The sequence below is a fragment of the Myxocyprinus asiaticus genome, chromosome 47 (assembly GCF_019703515.2).
Source record: "Myxocyprinus asiaticus isolate MX2 ecotype Aquarium Trade chromosome 47, UBuf_Myxa_2, whole genome shotgun sequence".
In the NCBI taxonomy this organism is placed as follows: Eukaryota; Metazoa; Chordata; class Actinopteri; order Cypriniformes; family Catostomidae; genus Myxocyprinus; species Myxocyprinus asiaticus.
In genome coordinates this window covers 18,506,496-18,529,980 of record NC_059390.1, presented here as the reverse complement: position 1 = coordinate 18,529,980, position 23,485 = coordinate 18,506,496, and the positions used below count along the sequence as shown (strand labels likewise).

The 23,485-nt window shown below is 38.9% G+C and overlaps 1 protein-coding gene across 1 annotated transcript in view; it reads left to right on the top strand.

The window, feature by feature from the left end:
* The first annotated feature begins 8,612 nt into the window (after positions 1-8,612).
* LOC127436773 (voltage-dependent calcium channel subunit alpha-2/delta-1-like) overlaps positions 8,613-23,485 on the top strand; it is a 117,818-nt gene continuing 102,945 nt past the window's right edge. Inside the window, exon 1 of the mRNA XM_051691144.1 lies at positions 8,613-8,989. Coding sequence (XP_051547104.1) covers positions 8,886-8,989 — 104 coding nt within the window. The 5' untranslated portion in view covers positions 8,613-8,885. The remainder of the gene's footprint in view (positions 8,990-23,485) is intronic.

The following is a 23,485-nucleotide window of genomic DNA, read 5'->3' as shown; positions in this document are numbered from 1 at the left end:
TTGTCTCCTAATTTGATTCTATTTTTAATTCCTCCTTTTTTATTTCTCCTAAAACTAAATTGATAATTAAATGAAACAACCATAGCAACAAAAAGCAGACGGCTTGTTTTAGTAGGCTACATGCCTTTGAACAACTTCAGACCTTCATTAACATTCACACTGCCATTTGTGTCTTTTAAATGTGTGACCCTCATGACGTTATATCTTCTGAACACCATACTGTTACATATCGACAAAACAGCAGTAATCACACCTGTGTTCAATATGTGCACCTGTCAAAAAGTGTAAAGTCACACAAACTGCTTTAGATTATCCATATGAGTCAGATAACAGAGCACCTTGTGCAGTGAGATCACACAGCAGCTTCTGCCACTGCTAATTTTGTGGTACAAGCCTGTTTTCCTTTTAATGAGATAAATAGTATTGTGACTCTTGCAGTGGTGTCTTGCAGAATGTAATTTTGGAGGTATTTAAAAAATAAATAAAGTGCTTTTCCCTAGAGTATGAATGCTGTCTGTTCAGTGCTTTGAAATTGGCTATTTTGCTTTTATCTTTTTATTTCTTTTTTCTTCAATAGCAGAAGGGAATCGGCACAACATTAGCCAGGAACATGTTATTATCATTCTGCTTGCACAGTTAGAGCTGTGCCTCTTTCTCTGGTGACCTGGTTGCAGTCAGAGCTGTTTGATTGCAACCAGGCCACATCAACGAGGCCAGCTTCTTCTCTGTTATATTTTTCGGTGGCTATATCAGTATCCTCAGCCTCTGCACAAAAATGCTGCTAATAATGGAAACCACAATATGACTCCACTGCCAAATTTCACAAATTTCTTTGGCACATTGAATGCAATGCGTTTAAATGTTTTTAAGCCTTGAAATGTATACACATTGAGATTTCTTAAGAAAATCTTATAAAGAGAATTCAAATTTTACGGATTAAATTATGGCTTAAATGACCTTTTCTTAGGACGTGTAAGTGCACATAGGTGTCAGATGGACACTTTTGGAGTGTCTCACTTTGGTTGCGTCATGTCATAAACACAACATTTTTAGGTCACTCTGACAAGTTAAACATAGTTTGAAACTTAAGAAAACACATCTTGAGATCCCTGCATTTGGAAGTGTGCTCTGTACAGCTCAACGCAAGAATGCATATTCATCTTGTGCTGTCGCTAGTGTCAAGCAAGACGAGTGTGGTTTGTTGTCAGTGCATTGCCTAAACAGCTTAAGTTTCTCTTACTGCCCCCTCCTAAAAACATGGTAGAAATATGTCTTATTATGGTTCAGGGACATGATTAATTGCGTTAATTTTTTGGCCAAGTGTGCTCAAAAACACAAGGAATTTGACACAGAAAAATAACAACTTGACATAAAATTATAAGAACAACAAACATGTCACTCAACACTCAAAAACTCCTATATAAAAAACTCCTTATGGGACTCTAAAATGTGGATGTCCTCAGTTGCCTTGGAAACAATCTCCATGGGACGGATTAATTAATAAATTACACTTGGCAAACCATGAGTAGAGGAAATGCAAATCATTCCTTTAATAATCTTGTAGTTTCAACTGGAATAAGAGAAAATGTGTTGCTGTAAAAATGCTAGTAAAATTATATCAAATTTTTTTTGTTGTAAGGATGTATTTGTACCAGATCATACACTTCAATCCTGAGGCCTAAAATGCCAAAAAGAGCAGGGACAATTAAAAATACAGAGATGCCTTCCACTATACTCAACTGAAGTGTTGGGTGTATTGCATTACTAAGTAACTGTTTACATTTAATGTAATTAAATGTAATTTTTCATTGAAAAAGTAAAGGTATTACTCTTAAATTTTTAAGTAATTTAATTACAGATTACTTATGATGTAATTGTGTTAAATACTGTATAAACTATAGAACAATTCTAAATAAAACAATAGTAAATTAAAAATTGAAATTTAACGTCTAATGTTAAAATATATGTTTTCTTATTTAATGCAGCCCCCTTAAATTCTTTGTCCAGGTCATGAATAATTAATTTGATTTTATATGATTATTTGGGAAGGTCATTCCACCAACGTGGTATGATGAAGCCGAAAGTCCGGGAAAGTGTTTTGGTGCCTCTTTGTGTTGGTACAACAAGGCGAAGTTCCTTAGCCGACCGCAGGCTTCTAGTGTGCATGTAGCTCTGCAGAAATGATTTTAGGTATGCTGGAGCAGACCCAGTGACTGTTTTGTATGCCAGCATCAGAGACTTGATGCATGCATCAACCGGTAGCCAATGAAGAGAGACAAGGAGTGGTGTAACATGCGCTCTCTTTGGTTGATTAAAGCCAGACGTGCTGCTGCATTCTGGATCATTTGCAGGGGTCTAATTGCTCACGCAGGGAGGCCTGCAATGAAAGTATTACAGTAGTCCAGTTTAGTCATGACAAGTGACTGAACAAGAAGTTGTGTGGCATGTTCAGAGAGGAAGGGTCTTATCTTCCTGATATTGTAGAGTGTAAATCTACATGATCTTGCAGTCTTTGAGATGTGGTCTGTGAAATTTAGGTGGTTATCAATGGTTACCCCTAGATTTCTGACCGTTTTGGAAGGTGTTACTGTAGTTACACCCAGCTGCACAGTGATGTTGTGTTCAACAGCAGGGTTGGCTGGAAAGACAAGGAGTTCGGTCTTGGCTGGGTTAAGTTGCAGGTGGTGTTCCTTCATCCAGGCCGAGATGTCTGCCAGGCAGGCAGAGATTCGAGCAGTCACTGTGGTGTCGGTGGGCTGGAAAGACAAGTAGAGTTGCATGTCATCAGTGTAACAATGGTAAGAGAAACCATGTGCCTGAATGATGGGTCCCAGTGATGTTGTGTGTATAGAGAAGAGAAGTGGCCCAAGCACTGAGCCCTGAGGTACCCCAGTAAGTAGCTGATGTGACTTGGACACCTCACCTCTCCAGGCTACCTTGAAGGACATACCTGAGAAATAGGATAGGACTGGCCATAGAGATAGACATCCATAGAGATAGAATTAAAAGAATAATTTCATGTCTATCCTTGTCTTTTTCATCTGGTCGAGGTCGATAAGGGTTTTAGAAAGTAATTAGTAATAAGTAATGCAATTACTTTTCACACAGAGTAATTAGTACCGTAATCTAAATACACTGTAGAAGATGTAATTAGTAGTTAGTAATTCATTACTTTTTTAGAGTAACTTACCCAGCACTGTCTCTGACACACAGACAGTTCTTATCCAAACATTTCACACTGACTGACAAAAAAGACTGTTTGTTTTCATATGTTTTACAATGTAAGGGGATTTATTCACTATGTTTTCACAAAATTTTACTGCTCTTGTTTTTAGATTCAGGCAAAAAATAACATCAAAACCAAACACTGTGGTGTCCCAAAACACTGCCTTGATTATTTTATCAATACTTTTATCTAATAATCTGAATATTCCTCCATGGTATATTGCCAAATGGATGTACCCACACAGAAAGCACTAATCAAGGACATTTACTGTATTAGGCCAGTATTAAATATTAACACACAATCATTAGTTACTGGGACAGAGACAGAGCATAATGCTGCTCTAGCCTGCCAAATGACTGTTAAAAACTTCAAGCAACACATCCTTTCTAAATATACTATACTTATTTTTATCATCACTGTAGGCTACAGGCTATAATTTCAGAACTGTATTTTTTCAGTAAATATCACATGCAACTCTGACAAAGGAAGACTCATGATGTGGTAGCTATGGGTCAGATGCTATATAAGACAGTGTAAGTGTTGTAATTATATCTGTCCAAGGGCGGACTGGCCATCGGGAGAACCGGGACTTTTCCCGAAGGGCCGGCCAAGAAACGGGGCAGAATGGTCTGTGATAAGCTGCAATGGGCCGCCGCGTTATGCAGAACGGGCCATAAAACGGCACCGCAATATGCCAAAGGGGGCAGCGATATGCAGAATAGGACAGACAGCGACACCCCCCCACCCCTCCACCCCCCTGCTCAACAACTTTTGGGCCAGTTTCCATGTAAAATCCCGGGCCGATTTCTCTTCCCTGTCCGCCCCTGTATCTGTCAGTTCATTTTCTCTGGATTTGAAGAATACTTTTTCAATTTTATCATTTGCTGGTTTTACCTGCACTAGATTGTTTGTTTAATAGCCAAATATATTGGACCAACACTAAAGAGAGCACACGGTAAGCACACACAATAAGTTTATCTTTAGCCGTACAATAGTTTTGTGTGAGGACCAGGAATGCAAGTCATTGTTCAACGATGATCTTCCCTTCCTCCAAAGCACTGAAATTTCAGATTCAAAATGGCATGGCAAGTATGACATAAACACCAAATGCCACTGGTTATTGTGTTGTAACTAAACAAGCCAGTTTGAATATGTGGGGTGGCGAATGAGATATTTGCTGCCCTCAAGTGCAAAAAGAGCTGTTAAGAGTCTTTAAAAATTCTCCTTTTGTGCATGACAGAAAGCAAAAAAGCATATGGTTTGGAATGACACGAGCTTGAGTAAAGAGAATTTAGAGATAGACAGATACTAGGCATTGCTAGGCGGTTGCTAGGGTGTTCTGGGTGGTCGCTAGGGCATTGTTAGGCAGTTGCTAGGGTTTTCTGGTTGGTCACTAAGGCAATGTTAGGTGGTTGCTATGCGGTTGCTAGGGTGTTCTGGGTGGTCGCTATGTGGTTACTATGGTTTTCCATCAGATAGATAGATAGATAGATAGATAGATAGATAGATAGATAGATAGATAGATAGATAGATGCTGTAAGGCAAATTTCTGTGTCTGTCTTCAAATGGCAAAAAGAAAAGAAAAGCTGAAATGTTAATATAAATAGATTTGTAATAACTTTTGCAGGTTAGATTGCTTCCTAGGGTAATGATTTCTGTGTTATGAAAGGATATGCAGTGTTTGCTGTCTGGATATAACTGGGGAGGTGAGCTCACCGGAGCGATGCATTTACTGAGCAAGTAAGCAGCTAACTCTGATCTCAGCAAATATGAGGATTTACACTAGGGCACATTTGAGGGACTTTGTGTGAGTGTGTGTGTTGGCACCTTGAATATTTGAGGTGAACCAAAAGCAGAGGATCACAATGAATATGAAGCAACACATAAAGCAGATATAGAAAATATTACAAATGACACTACAAAATATCAAATATAGAGAGAGACATGATTGTCAATCACATGAATTTATCTTAACATATAAATATGCCACAATCATCTACATAGGTTTTTCTATTTGCTTCCATTTTCAGTAAAAGTAGTTTTTTCTCCCACTGAAAAAAGCATAAAAGCACCATAAAAGCATCTTCGCGAATCCAGCAGCACCCTCATAACCTCATTTTAAGTGGATTACAGGGCTTTAGTTAGATTAGACAGTATTAGCAAGAAGCAACATCCAACACAAATGCAAGCAAAACAGCAGGGTCAGTCAATGACATTGAGAACAGTATCAGGAACCAGTTTGCACTGAGTTAATAAAAAAGTTTGTCATTAACTAGTTCAATTATATACAGTATATATATATATATATATATATATATATATATATATATATATATATATATATATATATATATACACTACTGGTCAAAAGTTTTGAAACACTTACTCATTCTTTATTATAACTTTTTTTTTTCTTCACATTTTAGAATAATAGTAAAGTCATCAAAACTATGGAATAACATAAATGGAACTATGGGAATTATGTTGTGACTAAAATAATCCAAAATAAATCAAAACTGTGTTATATTTTAACATCTTCATAGTAGTCACCCTTTGCCTAGATTTTGCAGACATGTACTCTTGACATTTTCTCAACCAACTTCTTGAGGTATCACCCTGGGATGCTTTTTAAACAGTACTGAAGGAGTTCCCATCTATGTTGGGCACTTATTGGCTGCTTTATTATTTGGTCCAAGTCATCAGTTTCAAAAACTTTTTTTTATTTTTTATTACATTTTAGTTTTATAATGAAATAAATTAATATGGTGGCATAATTATATTTTTGTCTACAAAACTAATCTCAAACATTTAAGCATACGCCTTCAGATCCAAAGATTTTTAAGATCATGAGAAACATTTCAGTCAAGTGTTTCAAAACTTTTGACTGGTAGTGTGTGTATATATATATATATATATATATATATATATATATATTATAAAATAGGATTGGTGCAAATGCAAACTCACCAGTGGTTTGTTAATGTGTTGCTAGGATGTTCTGGGTGGGTGGTAGGTGGTTACTTAACAGTGTTGGGTGTAATCTTATTACTAAGTAATTCGTTTCTGTATTCCAATTTCTTTTTGCCTAAAAGTAGTGTAATTCATTACATTTTAAATTCATGTAATCAGATTACAGTTGCTGACTTTAACTATTTATATCATCTGGCAGGTGAAAATCATAAGTACACTTGTTTAGAAAGTAATAGCACACCTCTTTTCTCCAAACCACATGATTTAAGGTATCATTCATGTCTGTAGAAACAGTGCAAGATGAGTAAAATGTCAGATGCAAAACTTAGGGTGAGGTGTTTGTTCAAATTCTTTACCCTAAGTATGTGCAATTGTAACGTGCCTTTGCAAGCACCACTAAAGACCTTATTTCAATATCACAATAAATTGCTATAAGAGATAAAAAGGCCTTTTGGTGCCAAGAAATATTTTTTACGTGTCTTTCGCTGTGCAAGCATAGACCAGCATGCTTTTTTTTTTTGGATGTGCATTGGGTCATCCAAAGTTCAAAATGAGCCCCCCAGGACATGAGTTATAGGCACAGGTAGGACAAACAATGTATACATTATCCACAGATTAACTGATCTCAATTGTCATCTAGCAACACAACACAATCACTTTACAGCCACTTGCTCCAGTTAGCCAGACTGGCCAGACGAGGACACAATCTTAAAAGAAGAGATGAATGAAAGATGGACAGAGAGGAAGTCAGCAAAAAAGAAAAGAAAAAAAATTCAAAAGAGCAAGAGAAGCAGAGAGAAAGAAGAGGAGGATGAGGATTGCCTCATTTTCTGTGTAGGAAAAGTGGATAAAAACCAATATGTCCTCTCAGTCTACTCGGGTTCCACTAAATAATCTCATTCAACCTGGCAGGCAATGCAGAGGGAGCATGGTGCATTTACCCTGATATCAGGGTTTGTAGTGCTGTTATGGATCTATGGTGGTCCAGGGGTGCACAACACAACAAAATAAGCAAAGCAAATAAAAGCTGAAAACACAATGAAAATAATTTTTAAAAGCACTTAAAATTAAAGCAATTAAAGGGATAGTTCACCCAAATATTAAAATTCTCTTATCATGTACTCAACCTCATGCCATCCCAGATGTGAATGACTTTCTTCAGCAGAACACACACACACACACACACACACAAAAGATTTTTAGAAAACAATCTCAGTGTATGGTGATCAGACATTTTTAGTTCCAAAAATCACAAAATGGGAAACCTAAAAGTAATCCAAATGACACTAGCATTGAAATCATTATCTTAAAAAGTGATATAATCGGTGATGAGAAACAGAACAATATTTAAGTCCTTTTTTTTTTTTTTTTAACAATAAATCTCCACTTTCACTTTCATTTTCATATGTGAAAATGTAACTAATCGCACCACATTTGACTTTCAGATGTGAAAGTGAAAGTGGAGATTGAGAATAAAAAGGGCTTAAATTTTGATCTGATCGCTTCTGAAGATATAGATTTAACCACTGGATTCGTATGGATTACTTCAATATTTCCTTTATATGATTTTTGGAGCTACAAAGTTCTGATCACCATTCAGCTACAGAGATGAAATATTCTTCTAAAAATCTTTGTGTTCTGCTGAAGAAAGTCATACACTAGGGTGGCTTGAGGGTGAGTAAATTATGAGAGAATGTTAATTTTTGGGTGAACTATCCCTTTAAGCCACAACACAACAGTAAATCTGCAACAACGAAAATAAGCCACAACACAACAGAAAAGCAATAACACAATGGAAATAAACCACAGCACAACGAAATTAAGCCACAACACAACTGAATTAAACCACAACACAGAACTAAGCCACAACAAAACAATTAAGCCACAAAAATATTAAAAACATTTATTTTCTGTTAATTTTGTTGTGTTGAGGCTTAATTCTGTTGTGTTGCAGCTTATTACGTTGCATTGTGGCTTATTTCCGTTTCGTTGTGGACTTTATGTTGTGTTGTGGCTAGTGCTGTGTTTATTTCCATTGTGTTTTCGACTTTTGCCTGCGCTGCTATAATGCTGTGTGCACCCCTGGGCCACCGTATGGATCCCTCTGTTGGGGTAATGCAGGTGGGGTTTATTGCCATTTGGGGATGGTACAATTATATACTATATTAAGATGGTAGGTTATACTAAAATCGTTTGTCTCCCAGTTCTTTATCCGTTTATAAGACATAACAACCACACGTCAATTAAAGCTAAAACTTTGTTACTTTTATGTAATCCAAAGACACGCGCTCATTCATGCCCACCAGGGTATCGCTGTACGTTCTGAGAGGCGGGAGACTCGCGCGCCTTGTATGGAGAGACAAGCGTAATGATGATTGAGCTCAGATGGGGTGGGGACGTTTGGAAACTGATCCGCTACAGAGCGCACAGTCTGAAACAGACACTTTTAACATACAGAAAAACTGGAGAGACGCGGAAACGCCCCACAACTGTCACCACATCTCCGTGTGTGTGTGAGAGAGAAAAAAAATCAGCAGTAAAAATAAAGTAAAGGCTGAAGTGGCTGGGAGGGACCAAAAGCATCTATTTGTGAAAGTGGCGCTGATGGCGGCTGGTTGGCTTCTTTAGGAGGGTCACTTCAGAGAATTAGTGGATTAGATTTTAGTGGGAGGATATTGCGTGTTGTTGGATGTCTTTCAGAATAATGGATGCGCTCAAATTGTCCGCCGCTCTTCTTCTAATTCTGTCTTTATTCAACTGTGGAACCACTATACAGTTTCCGGACTCTAAACTGTAAGTAGCACAAAACTTACAATTATTGTTATGATTTTTGCAGTTGTTGCAAATGTTGTTATTACCAGTTATAGCTTTTTTACATTAGCAATTGGCTGTTTTAAGTTTTCATATTCTTTAAAGGCAGTCAAGCGATGTAGACTGGCTCTTTTTTTTTTTTTTTTTTTTTTTTTTGCCACAAGTTGCGTCTGAGAGGGAGGCGTTTTTGCGTTCCGTCTTAGCGATCAGTTTTAACTCTAGGTCGGACGTCTTTGGCCAGTGCGCCTCTAGCGTCACGTTTCTAAGACGGCGTGTTATGTTAAAAATAAATAACGTTTTTAAAACGCGTCTCGAGACTCCTGCGTTCAGTGCAAGGATCCGTTCACACCGAATGCGTCCTTACGCAAACAGCTAAACGCAGCGCCACGAATAGATCAGAACACAGGTGCCTCGAGACGCGTTTTAAAAACTTTTCTTTTTCTTTTTAACTTGAAATGGCGTTCAAAACACGGCTCAACAGTCAAGAACGTCCATCAAGCGCATGTTTGCAAAGGAAAATAATTGAATAACAGCGCTCGATTTGAACGCTGTTTTTCAACGGCGTTTTGAACGGGGTTTAAACGCAAGAACGTATCTTGTGTAAACGCCCCATAGTTTTCTAATCTCGAAACGCAAAGACAGTTAAGTTTTAATAAGACCACAAAAAGTCAGAATAAGATTTTCAATGAAAGCCTTTATTCAGTGAAAGCCATGTTTTAATGCCTTGAAGTATAGAGGTGTGTATTGGATAGGATCGACTCGTTTACTCTTTTCTGGTGCGCAACGCAAGTCTTTCCGCCTAAAATAGATTTTTAGAATTCATTCATTTTTAACTAGTGGTTGCGCTCGCTTTGCATCACGTCTCTTTGCGCTGTCATTTTCAAGCGCGAACTTGACGTGCGGCATACGGCTCGTCGAAACCTTTAAACTACTCTTATACGAATTATATTCAAATAACTTCGTTCTTACTGCATGCTCTCTGGGTTGTATAATAACATCAAGGCTGCTGGCGTCAGACAAGTGGCCATAAAAAGCCGACGTGCCACCTGTGTCCTATGGGTTATTTTTAGTGAGTCATCGGTCCATATGATTTCAAACTGTACATGTGACAATCCAGACGTTGTCTTTTTATTGCAAGTCATCATATAATCACAGTGTCCTTTGTTGCCTTGGTATTGGCACATTTATTGCCCTGTTTTAAACACATCACGAGCAAATGATCTGAACCATTATGCCTATATTCTGTCTCCAAAGCATGCTATTCTCTCATGTTTCAATACCTTGCCATAACAAACACATTCATCTGGTTTCAAGTGAAGAAGACTCTCTTCTGGTGAAAGTGGCAACCGGGCTACCCATTTCTCATCTTCCCACTTTGAGTTTCCTTCACAGATTCTCTCTTCTTCCAATTAATAGCTCAGCCTCATTTGCTGGCCTTAAACAGTTGTCTTGTTCTTGGTGTGTTTCACCACATCTTCAATCTGACATAAGCACTCCCTGTGACAGAATCAACCCAAGAACAGCTCAAGGCTTAAATTCAATCAGCTGTCAAATTCAACAAACCAGACTCCACTCAGCTTGCGAATGTTTCGTTTTAGACAGAATTTGGTAAGATGTATATCACAGTCTGATGTCCTCAGGCCTGTGTCTGATCTGTCTGCTACATAAGTGCATTGTTACATTTTTGGGAGGCACCTGATAACAAGTAAAGTGAAATGTCTATTAGGAGGTTTATTTTTTGCAGCTTGGTCAAATGCTATTGTGCATTTTTCCATATTACGATTCTCTGCTCTTTGCATCCTCCCCTTTGCCTTTCTTTGCTGTTCTGAGCCCATCTCCCTCCATGTCACTGATCTGTGTGACTGCATCGTTGTGCCGAAGCCCTAACCTCCTAATGTCAGAGCCTGTCTGCTTCAGATGTTCCATGACTGTACTCCACTATCTCTTCCCCAGTCACCCCACCCCTTCATAGTGTCTTGTGGCTCTGTGCTGAGAGGGAAATGATTAATGTCCTCTAGATCACTGACTATCAGATCTGAGTCTGATGTCACTCGTTCTGCACCTAAAAGCTTCTTGAGAGAACCACAAAGCAGGTGGTGCATCAGTGAATATTTGCCATTATTTAGCTGTTGTGAATTGTCATCTTTACCTTTTGTGATGATTTGGGACCTGTTGTCCTCTTGAAACAGGGTTTCATTTACAGACTATAACATTAACATTGCCATTGTTCAAAAGCAGCTCTCTGTCTGACAGCATATGGATATTCAATTGAGTCAGAACGCTGTACTACTGGTTCTGCAGATAGTCTGGGATTGTCTGACCTTTTGACATCCCTAATATAATGCTTAAAAGTTAATCAGTGTTCCACATTTAGAAATACATTTGGAAATAAATAGAATATTTTTATATTTAAAAAAATAAATAAATAAATCCTATATGTTTTATATTGGCAATCTGTCCACAGATGCCCTTTTCCCCTGTGCTTTTTGTTAATGCACAAACTTTTCACTATATAACATCTTGGACTTTGGTTCAAGACATTTTGTTTTACAGCCCACATGCATATTGTGTCAACTGAGCTTGGTTGGCATCTCCCTATCATCAGTCTCTTGTCTCTGGGTTTCATCCCATTATTGCTGGATCAGTTTGCCTCTACTCAGCTCAGAATCTCACATCTACACCATTCGTGCCCGTGTCCTCGCCATGTTCCACTTTGACTACAAGCATAATCAAATTTCATGCTTAAGCAGTTCGATAGATGGGCCTTTCCTGTTACTAGCCTTATTCATCACATCATAGAGCGAGGGTTATTTGCCCTTTGGAAATCAGCAAGCTCATACCCTATGTTGCATGGGTTTAACTTTAGACTCAAAGAGTTTTTGATCTTCTAAAGAAATAAAAGATTTGCTTGTGCATTATGTTCTGCTGATGTGTGTGTGTTTTGGGGACAGTTTTTAACACCTTAGTTCAGGAGGAAGCCTTTTTGTAGGTATATTTCTTGAGCCTTTTGAAAACAGCTGGGAGTTATTTTTGTCCTGCCTCAAATACTCAGGCAAAGTTAAAGCTCAGTCATAATCAGGGTTAACAGCTATGGTCCAGAATCTCCCACTGTGTCTTTACTATTAATTTTCTTATGTACACCGCTGGAAAAGGTCAACATTTATTGCTTTTTAAAAAGTGTATACTGTACTCCCGTCACACATCCACACCCCCCCACACAGGTTTACTTAGGGGCCGTTTAGACCAAACAAATTCTTGCAAGAACAGAAAAAAAGCTAGACCCAGCACAACAAATATAACAGAACACGGTTATCTTGAGACACATTTTCAAAAGTTGAAGTTCTTTTTAACTTGACACATCATCTGCAGAGGTGCAAAAAGGTACCTCAGTTCACATGGGCTCACAGGTCCTCTGGGCCCCCTGCCAGTCGTCCGAAGAGTGAGCGTTGGGGGGGGGGTTGCAGACTGTTATTCTGGGAACATGCACTACATGGGCGCTATTTACATCACTATTTATATCAATGTCTCCTGCTGAACATGTTTAATGCACTATATCCACGATTGTCGTTGGTGGGAGAATAGGGTGGCGGATGCTGCGAATGGGGCATCCTAGGAGTTGTAGGCCCCTGGGCTTCAGCCCGTGCATTAACCCCTGATCATCTGAAATCCTGCTTGAGACACTGAAAAATCAGCAAGATGTTGTGTAACGGTCTAAGACATCCGTTAGCATGTTTACATAGAAAAACAATTGAAAAACAGCATAGACGGACGCAAAAGCGTTTGAATGGCCCCATGGCTGTCTAAATAAGGACATACCTTAGGCTTCTACTGTTTTTACATAAAGCAAATTATAAATACTACTACCAAGCCATGCCCACATACATTGTATTTTCTAATTTTGTTTTCTTGGTAATTTAACTCTCTTAAATTGTAATTTCAGAGTTGCCAAAGCCCAAAATGTTGATGAATCTGCTAATATTGATCTAATACTTGCAGTTGTAATGTTTTTAAGAGGGGCATACAAACTTTAAAACAATAGAAAAATGTAATGCTCATGGACTAAAGTTCTTAGTTCCATCATAGGACTTCACGCTAAGCCACGTGGAGGAATTTTCTAGAATCATTTAATTCATTCCTGTTTCCCCCAACAAGCTTGCAAGGAACTTTGAAAATTGCTTACAGCTTTTCTACTGAAAGCACATCTGCTTTGTTTCCATGACTTATATTATAATGAATGTACTTTACAGTGCATAACTCCACAGGTGGAGAATGCCCAACTGTTTATATGCATTTACAGTTAGTGTACTGCTTCTAAGAGCACAAATGGAAACTTGCTCTGCGGGCACATATCCCAGAATCCTGGGAATGCTGATGAGAAAATCCATTATACTCATAATAACAGATCAATGGTCTCCTCAAGCTTTGAGTGAGAGCTTGTGGCTTTAGAAGAGAGGAAGATATACAAGTATTGATGCCTAGCAGCTCATTAGTAGTGCATCAGAAATATCAGTGCTTATTCTCCTATCTCTTGCTCTCACAAATGGTTGTCATGATGAAACAGGGGTTGGTATGAACATGGAGTTTCATTCCATGTAGACCACTTTGGAGTGGTATTGTCCCACAGATATCTGTTTTATTCAACATGCTGATTTATATTATTCTCTTGAAATGTCTGTTTAGGGCCAGGGCCCCTGTCCAGCTGGATTAAACTTGGTACTTGTTTGGGTGTTACCAGTAATCAGGGTTGTTTTTGGTGGTACACCACTCGGCCTATACCAGTCGGATCACAGATTTTTCTTTTAAAACTGCCCTTTGCAACACTTTTGCAAGTTATATGCTACAAAACAGCTCCAGTGAGAAATCATTAGTATCTATAATTTGTTTACCATCTTTGGCATTTTTTTGTAATGCAAATCACTAATTATTAAAGAACTGCGTGAAGACGCGGTGCCATTATTGAAGGTTTAACTGTTATTGCTGTTATTAGTGGTATTGTGACAAACATATATCCGATTTAAATTGGGGTTCTCACAGAATAGTGCTGGGATGAGGGACTGATGAGAGATTGACAGTGCACATGTTTGATTGACACGTGTTAGAGGGAGTGAAACTGAGAGCTCACATAATCACACACTGTCTGATTGTCACGACTCACGTTACATCATGTATACTCAGATTTGTATTTGCATTTGTATTTGTATTTGTTGTTTAATTCGTTTTTACATCCGTTTGCAGTGTCTTTGTCCCATCTGTGTCTAACTGTACAGGGAATGTGAATTACTACCGTAATGACTCTTGAAAATGGGCACCTTAAAATTCATACAATTAAGAAAACCGGCATATTTATCTGAATTAAAGCATGTCTGAAAGTTAAAATTTGCAAATGCTTAGAATCTAGGCACGATTGGCTGATCGCTAATCAAAAAATGTATGATGAAGATCGGCTGATTAGATCGGTGGCCGACTGATCAGTTAATTTGACAGAGTGTGTTGGACTCTGTGAGATGTGTGCAGAAAAGCTTCACATCAACCAGCACATGGACATGTATAGCCTGTGTTCAGCCATCACTCAGTCAGTGCTTTGCCAGTGTTCAGTCAGCATCTAGCTGGTGCCCAGCCTGTGCTCAGCCAGTGTTCAGCTAGTTTTCAGTCAGTGCTTAGCCAGTGTTCAGCTAGTTTTCAGTCAGTGCTTAGCCAGTGTTCAGCTAGTTTTCAGTCAGTGCTTAGCCAGTGTTCAGCTAGTTTTCCATCTGTGCTCAGCCAGCATTCAGCTAGTGTTCGCCTACTGTTGAGTCATTGCTCAGTCAGTGTTCAACTAGCATTCAGCCAGCGCTCAGCCAGTGTTCAGTTAGTTTTCAGTCACTACTTAGCCAGTGTTCAGCTAGTTTTCCGTCAGTGCTCAGCCAGCATTCAGCTAGTGTTCAGCTAGTATTCAGCTACTGTTCAATCATTGCTCAACCAGTGATCAGCTACTGTCCAGTCAGTGCTCAGCCAGAATTCAGCATGCTCAGCCAGCATTCAGTCAGTGCTCAGCCAGTGTTCAGCTATTTTTCCGGCAGTGCTTAGCCAGCATTCAGCCAGTGTTAAGCTAGTGTTCAGTCAGTGCTCAGCCAGTGTTCAGCTAGTTTTCAGTCAGTGGAAGCTAGCGTTCAGCCAGTGTTCAGATAGTTTTCAGTCAGTGGAAGCTAGCGTTCAGCCAGTGTTTAGCTAGTGTTCTGTAAGTTTTCAACTAGTGTTCAGTCAGCATTCAACTAGTGTTCTGCCAGTGTTCAGCTAATGTTTAGCCACCATTCAGCTAGTGTTCAGCTATTGTTCAGTCAGTGCTCAGCCAGCATTCAGCTAGTGTTCAGCCAGCGTTAATTCAGTTCTCAGGCAGCATTAAGCCAGTATTCAGCTTGTGTTCAGTCAGTGCTCAGCTACTGTTATACCAGCTTTCAGCTAGTGTTTATTAATGGTGTAATGGTTCTCAGAAAAAAAAAAAACGAACCGTATGGTTCACCACCCACAGTTCGGTAAGCATTGGCATCATGGTTCACCTCAAGTTTATTGACACATCTGGAGCACAAGGTTTTGCAAAGAAAATAAAGCGCCAATAGACATGCACTGTTACAACCTCCACTAATACACCTGAATGGATCTGTAGATGGATACGCTCTGCCTGTGTTTTACGTGGGTCAACTTGATGACATCACTGTTCTGCAAGCGTTGTGTGTGGTTGAAAATGGCAAGTGGAGAAAACGAGCCACTGATAGAGAAGCCCCCTGCTTTATTCAGGTCTCCTGTCTGGAAACATTTTCTTTTTGCAGTCAATTACAACAACGATGGGCAAAAAACTTTACAAAACAGGCACTGTTTAGCAGATATCGTGTGCTGTATACTGATAATACATCGAAATATGATAATTTATGCCGAAATCACAGAGGAAAGATAGCACGCACAGAGCTGCAGGTAAGCCGAAACTGCTCACACTCCCTTCCGTTTTTAAGCAGGCACTCAGTGCTAATTCGGACAGGCATAAAACAATAACTAAAACAATTGGGGTGTTCATTGCAAACAAAATGTTTTCCTACTCTGCTAACGAAGATGTGTGATTTCCACGTATGATTAAAACACGCGAGCCGTGTCACAACACCCCTCGTATCCATTTTAATAGCAAAGTTCCTTTTATAGTGATGTACAGCTTCCAATTATTGAATATATGTACAGTAGAGTTTGAAATGCATTTTATGTTGATGCATTTAGCATAATAGTGCAGATATTAAGTTAAAATATTGATTTAGTAATTAGAGAAAAGGGTTTTTTTTCAGTTAAAGACCCTAATGTAAATGAACCATGGTTTTACTATAGTAATATTGTAGTAACCATGACTGCTGTCACCATGGTTTTCTTTGCAGAAATCATGGTTTTGATACAATTAACCATGGTTTTACAACAGTAATACTGTAGTTTCCATATAGTAACCATGATTATACTATATATTGTAAACATGACAATAACCATGTTGATTTTGTGGTTACTAAGTTTTTACTACAAACACTATAGTTAAACTATGGTTACTGTAAAACAATGATTTTTATTAAGGGCAAACCTGTTGAAGTGTTTGTTACCAAATAGAGTATTCTTACTTTGGATTTGGCAGTAATTTTTTATTTTTTTCTGAACATTGCAAATACCGAACCGTACCGAAACCGTGACCCTAAAACCGACCTCAGCAATAATTTAGCCAGTGCTCACACAGATTTCAGTTAGCATTCAACCAGTGCTCAGCCAGCATTCAGACAGAGCTCAGCCTGCACTCAGCCAGTGCTCAGATAGCGTTTAGCCAGCATCCAGCCAGCATCCAGCCAACATTCATCCAGTGTTCACTCAGTGCTCTAGCGTTTAACCAGCTCTCTGTCAGTTAGCCTGGGCTTCCCTGCAGAGGTGGACAGATTGATGTTTATTGCACATTTTCCACACAAGGCCAATTTCGCTATTTTTACCGCTGAAGCAAGACAAACTGTAGAGTATCCACACAGAGTACAGGAGATGTGTCTGTGTAAATGTAGCAATAAGAAGGATGAAGTGGTTGGAGAGGAAAGAGTTAAAAATAGATGGAGGATCAGAGCAGTTTGCCATGAATTTTGCATAAATCTTGAATTCTGCATTAGTCAAAATATCCATTAAGATGATGGAAACAGTCTATTCACAAAACTATGTGTTTTGACCCTTTTTTGCACGTGTTATGGGTGTGTGATAGCTTGAAGTGACTGGCACAATGAAAGGTCAGAATTCTTCGAACATAGCCCTTGACATTCAGAAGTGTTTAACCCAAGCTAGTCGTTAAAATGGGTCCTAATGATCTGTCAGAACAGTTTTAAATGCTGGCGCTCCCAGATATACTGAGGCTGGCAGTGTATTAGCAAAGCAGACATTTTAGCCTTATTATGATATTACACTTGTTCTTCAGTATCTAAAACAAAAAACAGATTTTAATAAATTAAAATAATAAACAATACAATTGCTTCAATACTGAAAATGCAACACTCCCTGAAGCAAGCAGGTCATTCAGCTGCTCCATCATGACAAGACGGGCTCCCTCAAGATAATTTGCATGCCATAGTGAATGGAAACGTACACTGATTCACATTTTCTTTAGTTTTTCTTTTTAGGAATGCACTTAAATGCAAAACATTTGGATGAAAACCCATCTTATGTCCCTCTATGTGTTGCCGTGGTTACTGTTTAGGGTTAAATTCAGTTAGTGTTAGATTTTGATTGAAGTTAGGGCTTTAAGATTTGGGGCAAGTTGTGTTTATGTTAACATTGTGAACTTGAGACATTCTGGTGCATTGTACAAAACACACATGATGTGTATCTTAGATGTCTGTTTCTCAGACATGTGCTGGTGAGACAGACAGATGTACTGACCATGAGTGAAGAAGGGAGACAAAAAGGAGGAGAGAAATATTTGTGGAGACAGCCAGGAATGCAAGAGGAGTTTACTAATGTGTAAAGAAACCTTACACTCTTTTCTTGATGGACACAGACACACACATTCCTTTGATACTTTCACTTTTATGCCACAGATTTTGTAATTAATTCTTAAATCAGTTTTAATCAAAAATTTCAATATCAGCACCTGAGGGAAGTTCAGTCAGAGGGGAAGAAAGAGACAGAGAAAGAGATTTTTCGAGATGAACAGAAAAGCCACAGACAAAATATTAAAGTTCCTTTTTACCCAGGAATAGGCTATAGGAGTTTGTTTTTATTTATTTATTTATTTTTTATTTTTATTTTATTCATTCCTTCTATTAGTATTTTCACAGAACTTTCTTTTTTGTGAAATATTTTCCACATTCACATTTTATCACCATTTACATGTTGTTCTGACCCTATATTATTTTCTTTCTACCTAGAAACACAAAATTAGATATTAGAAAGAATGTTCAAGCTGCTTTTTTAATACAATGAAAATGCTGTTTGAGCTATGGCAGAAGGGAAAATAATAGTGAATAATAATCTATCATATAGCTTTAGAAAACTTGGAAAATAGTGCATATGTTGTAGGGTTGCACGATAGGGAGTAAAAATGTGATAAGTAGTTAGATAATGCAATATTTGGTATTCGATGCGATAATCCTATGATGATGTCTTCGGAGCGTGTTGAATATTGAACCCACACCACCCAAATATACTGACGTTTATGGGGAGGGGAAAAAAAGGTCTTATATCCCAGAGATATCCCAGTTACTCTCCTCAGACCGCTTGGCTGAGGACGGATCTCAGTTGCCTCCACGACATCTTATCATATGGCTTGCTGAGCGTGTTACCGTGGAGACTTAGCGCATGTGGAGGCTCACGTTATTCACCTTGCTGTCCACGCACAAGTCACCACGTGCCCCACTGAAAGCAAGAACCACCATATTGAGACCATCAGGAAGGTAACCCCACGTGACTCTACCCACATTAGCAACTGGGCCAATTAGTTGCTTAGTAAGCCTGGCTGGAGTCACTGAGCACACCCTGGATTTGAACTCGCGACTCCATGGGTTGTAGTGAGGGCCGCCAATAAGGGGGGACAACTGGACCTTTTGTCACGGACCTGGGTTTAGGTGTGTGTGTGTGTGTGTGGGGGGGGGGGGGGTCACAGAAAGGCTGTTCCATATTGTATAGCACATCTAAGCATGTTCAGCGGGATATAAACACGGAGACAGTGTGCAACAGCGAAAGCCGCGGGGCAGCGCAGGTTGATGGAAGAACTGCCCGCAACCCCAAGTCGGAAGTAGTTTTTGGAGAAACATTATTTTAGTCTCAGCTTTCGAATTGTCAGTTTTATCACAAAATTCAACAATAAATGTTGTTTTGATGCTCTTTAATACTGTGTGTGGCAGATCGCGGTAGCTACCCATTAAAACGGAGCAGGGCGCAACACTCTCTCTCTCCAAATGATAGCATGAAAAAAACATAAATGAAAATCAGAGAGTATGTTGAAATGTAAATTTTAAGATGACTGTTCCTTTAATTGCCATGAGAACTTAAATATACTTCTAGGCCTGCATGAAATGAGTGCATGAGTGCATGGCTATGCAGGTTGGCTCAGTTTCAAAAGTTTCTATTAATACAACAGACTATATTATGAGAACATCCCTGGTTGTTCACAATGTCACAGTGACTTTGTCTGGCTCCTAGCCCCTCCCACCACAGCACAGCAGGAATGAGAGCTGTGTGAATCGCGGTGATGTTACTGTGCTAAATATAGCAAGCAGAATTTTGGTTGCAGGTGGGTCGCAGCACCCTACTGAACATTTCACAGCATTCTTTTATTTTGGGTGCAATAGTTACTAGAGCATGCAAACACAACCCACACTAACACACAGAGGTGTTCACACTATTCTGCTTGCTATACAGTGTGGAATGGTTAAAAACAGATTTAAGCGAATTGACAGTCTTTTAACATACAGTATTTGGAAGTCAGAGCAGCACTCATGCTGTGCACCTGTGATTTATTTTGTTTGACTAGTGTTAGAATTTTTAAGCATTTCCCGTAAACTCAGTTGCTACAAGGACGGAGTTAGAATGAAATATTAATATGCACTGTTGATTAAATTCTAGAAAAATGTAATAATGCTAAATTATTTTCTTTATCATTATAATTTTTGGATGGTTTACTTGACTCTCTCTCCCTGTCTCTTTCACACAACAATTAACATGTATTGCGATTGAATTTGACTTATTCAATCTCAGCGAATCTTACCAAGCAACAAGGTGTAAACCCAATCGACTTAGCTAAAAGCTAATATGAAACTCATATTAGTCATCACTGTAATAATACCACTCTATCAAAGCTTAGAATAGCTAAATGGGCTTGAGTGATTACTAAACCTTAAAAGGCTGCATTTTAAAATATAGGCTGTGTCTCAATTGGAAGGCTGCATGCTAGGTAGGACGCGTCCTTTCAAGGCTTCAGTATACCGAGTGTCCTCCTTTAAACAAGCCTCGTTTAAACGAGACGGCCTTCGTAGGACAAACGGAAATGGAACGTAACAGTTACTATGACAGCACGCAACTCTTTAACAAGCGCGAGCGTGAGCACTTTGAGTGAGAAGGGAACAAAGTCCCTTTAGAAGGCAATGTATGAGGTACATTTTAGGAGAGTTATAGAAAATAGATTTTACAGGTGTTCTTTTAGTCTAATACTTTATTTTAATTATATATTAATATAATTATATATATTATATACTCTGCACCCATCTACTGAGGTACTTCAACTTGGGAATTAACATTCCTTGCATTTGAACATCATATTTACGGGCAAATTGGTGTCATTTTTTTAGACATTTCCGTTGAAGCAAAGAATTATTGGTTGTGAGTACCCATGAAGGATACACCTCATGCATCCTCCGAATTCCTGTGAAAGAAGGTTGCATTCGAAGGCTGCATTCGATGTGTCCTACTCGCTCTACTGAAACGAGACAGCCTCGATGACGTATGCAGCTGACAAATGCGACCTCCGCAGGACGCATCCTTCCAAACGAGACACAGCCATAGTCTGCATTCAACGCTTCAGTCAGCGCACTGTGAGCAAGTGGCGCCCTCTAGCGTTATGGACAGCATTATCCATTATACCACTATTGTACAGAATTTAAAAGGGGGTTTTGTTTCTTTGGTTAAATCTTTTTATTTTTCCATGATGTGGTTGAAATTTTCATGGAATTGCATATGCATAGTATGAATTTGTAATGTTCTATCATATACAGTACATATGTGTTCTTACATGCCTGTACAAAACTCACCACCACAATTTTAGGGTATTGTGGGGTGTTGCCAGGGCATTACTATGTGGTTACTAGATTGTTCTGGGTGGTTGTTGGGGTGTAGCTTGCATGGTTGCTGTTTTCATTGCCCACCCCCAAGTCTCAGTGACATCCTGGTTCCGATGTGGCTCGGGTCCCTCCTTCAATGTAAATCTAATGGCATTTTTTGGCCTGTTTTATCACTTACCAAGTGAAAATATTATCTCTTAGAAAGTAATGACACACCTCTCCTCAACAAGCCACATGATTTGAGGTATTTATCATGTTTCTAACACAAACTATGCTGTGCAAAAGTTTAACAAGCAATAGTAATAGTAATGCTTGCTATAGAAAGCACCACTAAATATTCACATTTCTGCATATTGAGGACTTCAGGAGTTTCAAAAGCATCTATTCATCTGTTAAACCCCTTCAAGCTATTTTTCATACCCCAGTGTTTCATAGCTCTATACAATACAGCTTTAGTTAGCCTATTCTCAGAGTACCATAATGCAATCTTGTTTTGAGGTTGAATTGTACATGTTGATAAACAATTTGTTATATTATTGTGCTACGAATATTACAGAATGTCATTTTCCATAGTGTGGTCTATCATTTGGCCATAATGAGGGAACAGCTCACTGAACTGCATTAAGATAAAGAAAAGAGTATAGTGATCACTACTGGGCGGCAATTTGCGTCTGTGCATGTGTGTTTTTGTAGGTGGGGGGGGGGGGTATTGAAGCCAGAGGTCAAGAGTCAGCGCTTTAAAACCTGACTCATGCAGTCTATTTTAGGGCTGCTTGATGTATCATTCTCCCTTATTGGCGGCATACCGTGTGAACTTTCTGCTGAGCCCCATCAATGGTTGTTCCTGTCGACATTGTGTATAGTTTGTTCTCACTGTAAGGCTCCCTCTGATTGACACTTGTTGTCTCTGACACCAGGGGTGGACTGGCCATCGGGAGAACCGGGACTTTTCCCGAAGGGCCGGCCATGAAACGGGGCCGAATGGGCCGCGATAAGCTGAAATGGGCCGCCACGTTATGCAGAACGGGCCACAAAACGGCGCTGCAATATGCCGAAGAGGGTAGCGATATGCAGAAAAGGACAGGTGCCAGGTGGAGTGAGACGAAGCGCGCAATATGCTGCCTTCAAGTGGACCTGGGAAGCTCGTATGTCCAGTTCAGGCATTCATTATTACGACTTGTCACTCATTCAAGTAAAAAAAAAAAAAGGAAACCAAACTTAAACAAATACCCAATGAACAATGGCAAAAGCTCTTTTTCTGTTGTTACAGTGAATAAACTAGAGGTAGACCGATATATCAGTTTTACCGATAAATCAGTGCCAATAGTTGCTTTTTGGAACTATCGTTATCTGCAAAAATGTATGGTGATGGTTTTTCATAATTTCAAAATAAGAGTCCCTGGTGTGCTTCGGGCTTGTTTATACTTAAAAGTCCTGCATTATGCATGAAATCTTCATTTTTTCGGATTATTTTTGGGATTTTAGTTGAACAATAAATTGCATCTGGGATTTTATTCATTTAGGATTCTCTGTCTGTGCCCATCATAGTAAGGAAAGGACAAGACATTTTTTGACATTCTATAAATCAATTTAAAAAACGATCTGCCGATGAAAAAATTATCAGCCTTTTCTACCACATTGGCAAAATCCACTATCGGTCGACATCTAGAATAAATCTGCACACTTATACAAAACTTATATGATTTATTAATGCATGGTATCTAACAAATTATTAATAAATTTGCTTAAAACAAACTCCAAAGTGTGGGTCATTAGTTGACTGTCATATATAACAAATTAATTTTATTGAAATAAAGTATAGAAGTTAAAGTATTTTTGCAAAATCATTGGTTTCCATCATCTTTCACCCCTTCCAACACACTCCTTCCAAAGTTACATCTTGGCAACTCGGGTATCATCTAGGATTCCAAGTTTCCCCATTCATAAGAAGGACTGCGCTTGATCGTTCATGTGCTCAAAACTCATAATTGTAATTTTTCCAACTCCACTTGAAGGGCACATTAGTGCCTCTCCGCGGGAGGTCGCAAATCACTTGACCGTTGGGACTTCCTGCTGAGTTAATGGTTCCAGCAACGGAAATGCACATCAAAACTTTTCTGTCTCCAAGGTGGGCTCTTGTGTTCTCATCAAGTGACCAATGAGCTTCTTCTTT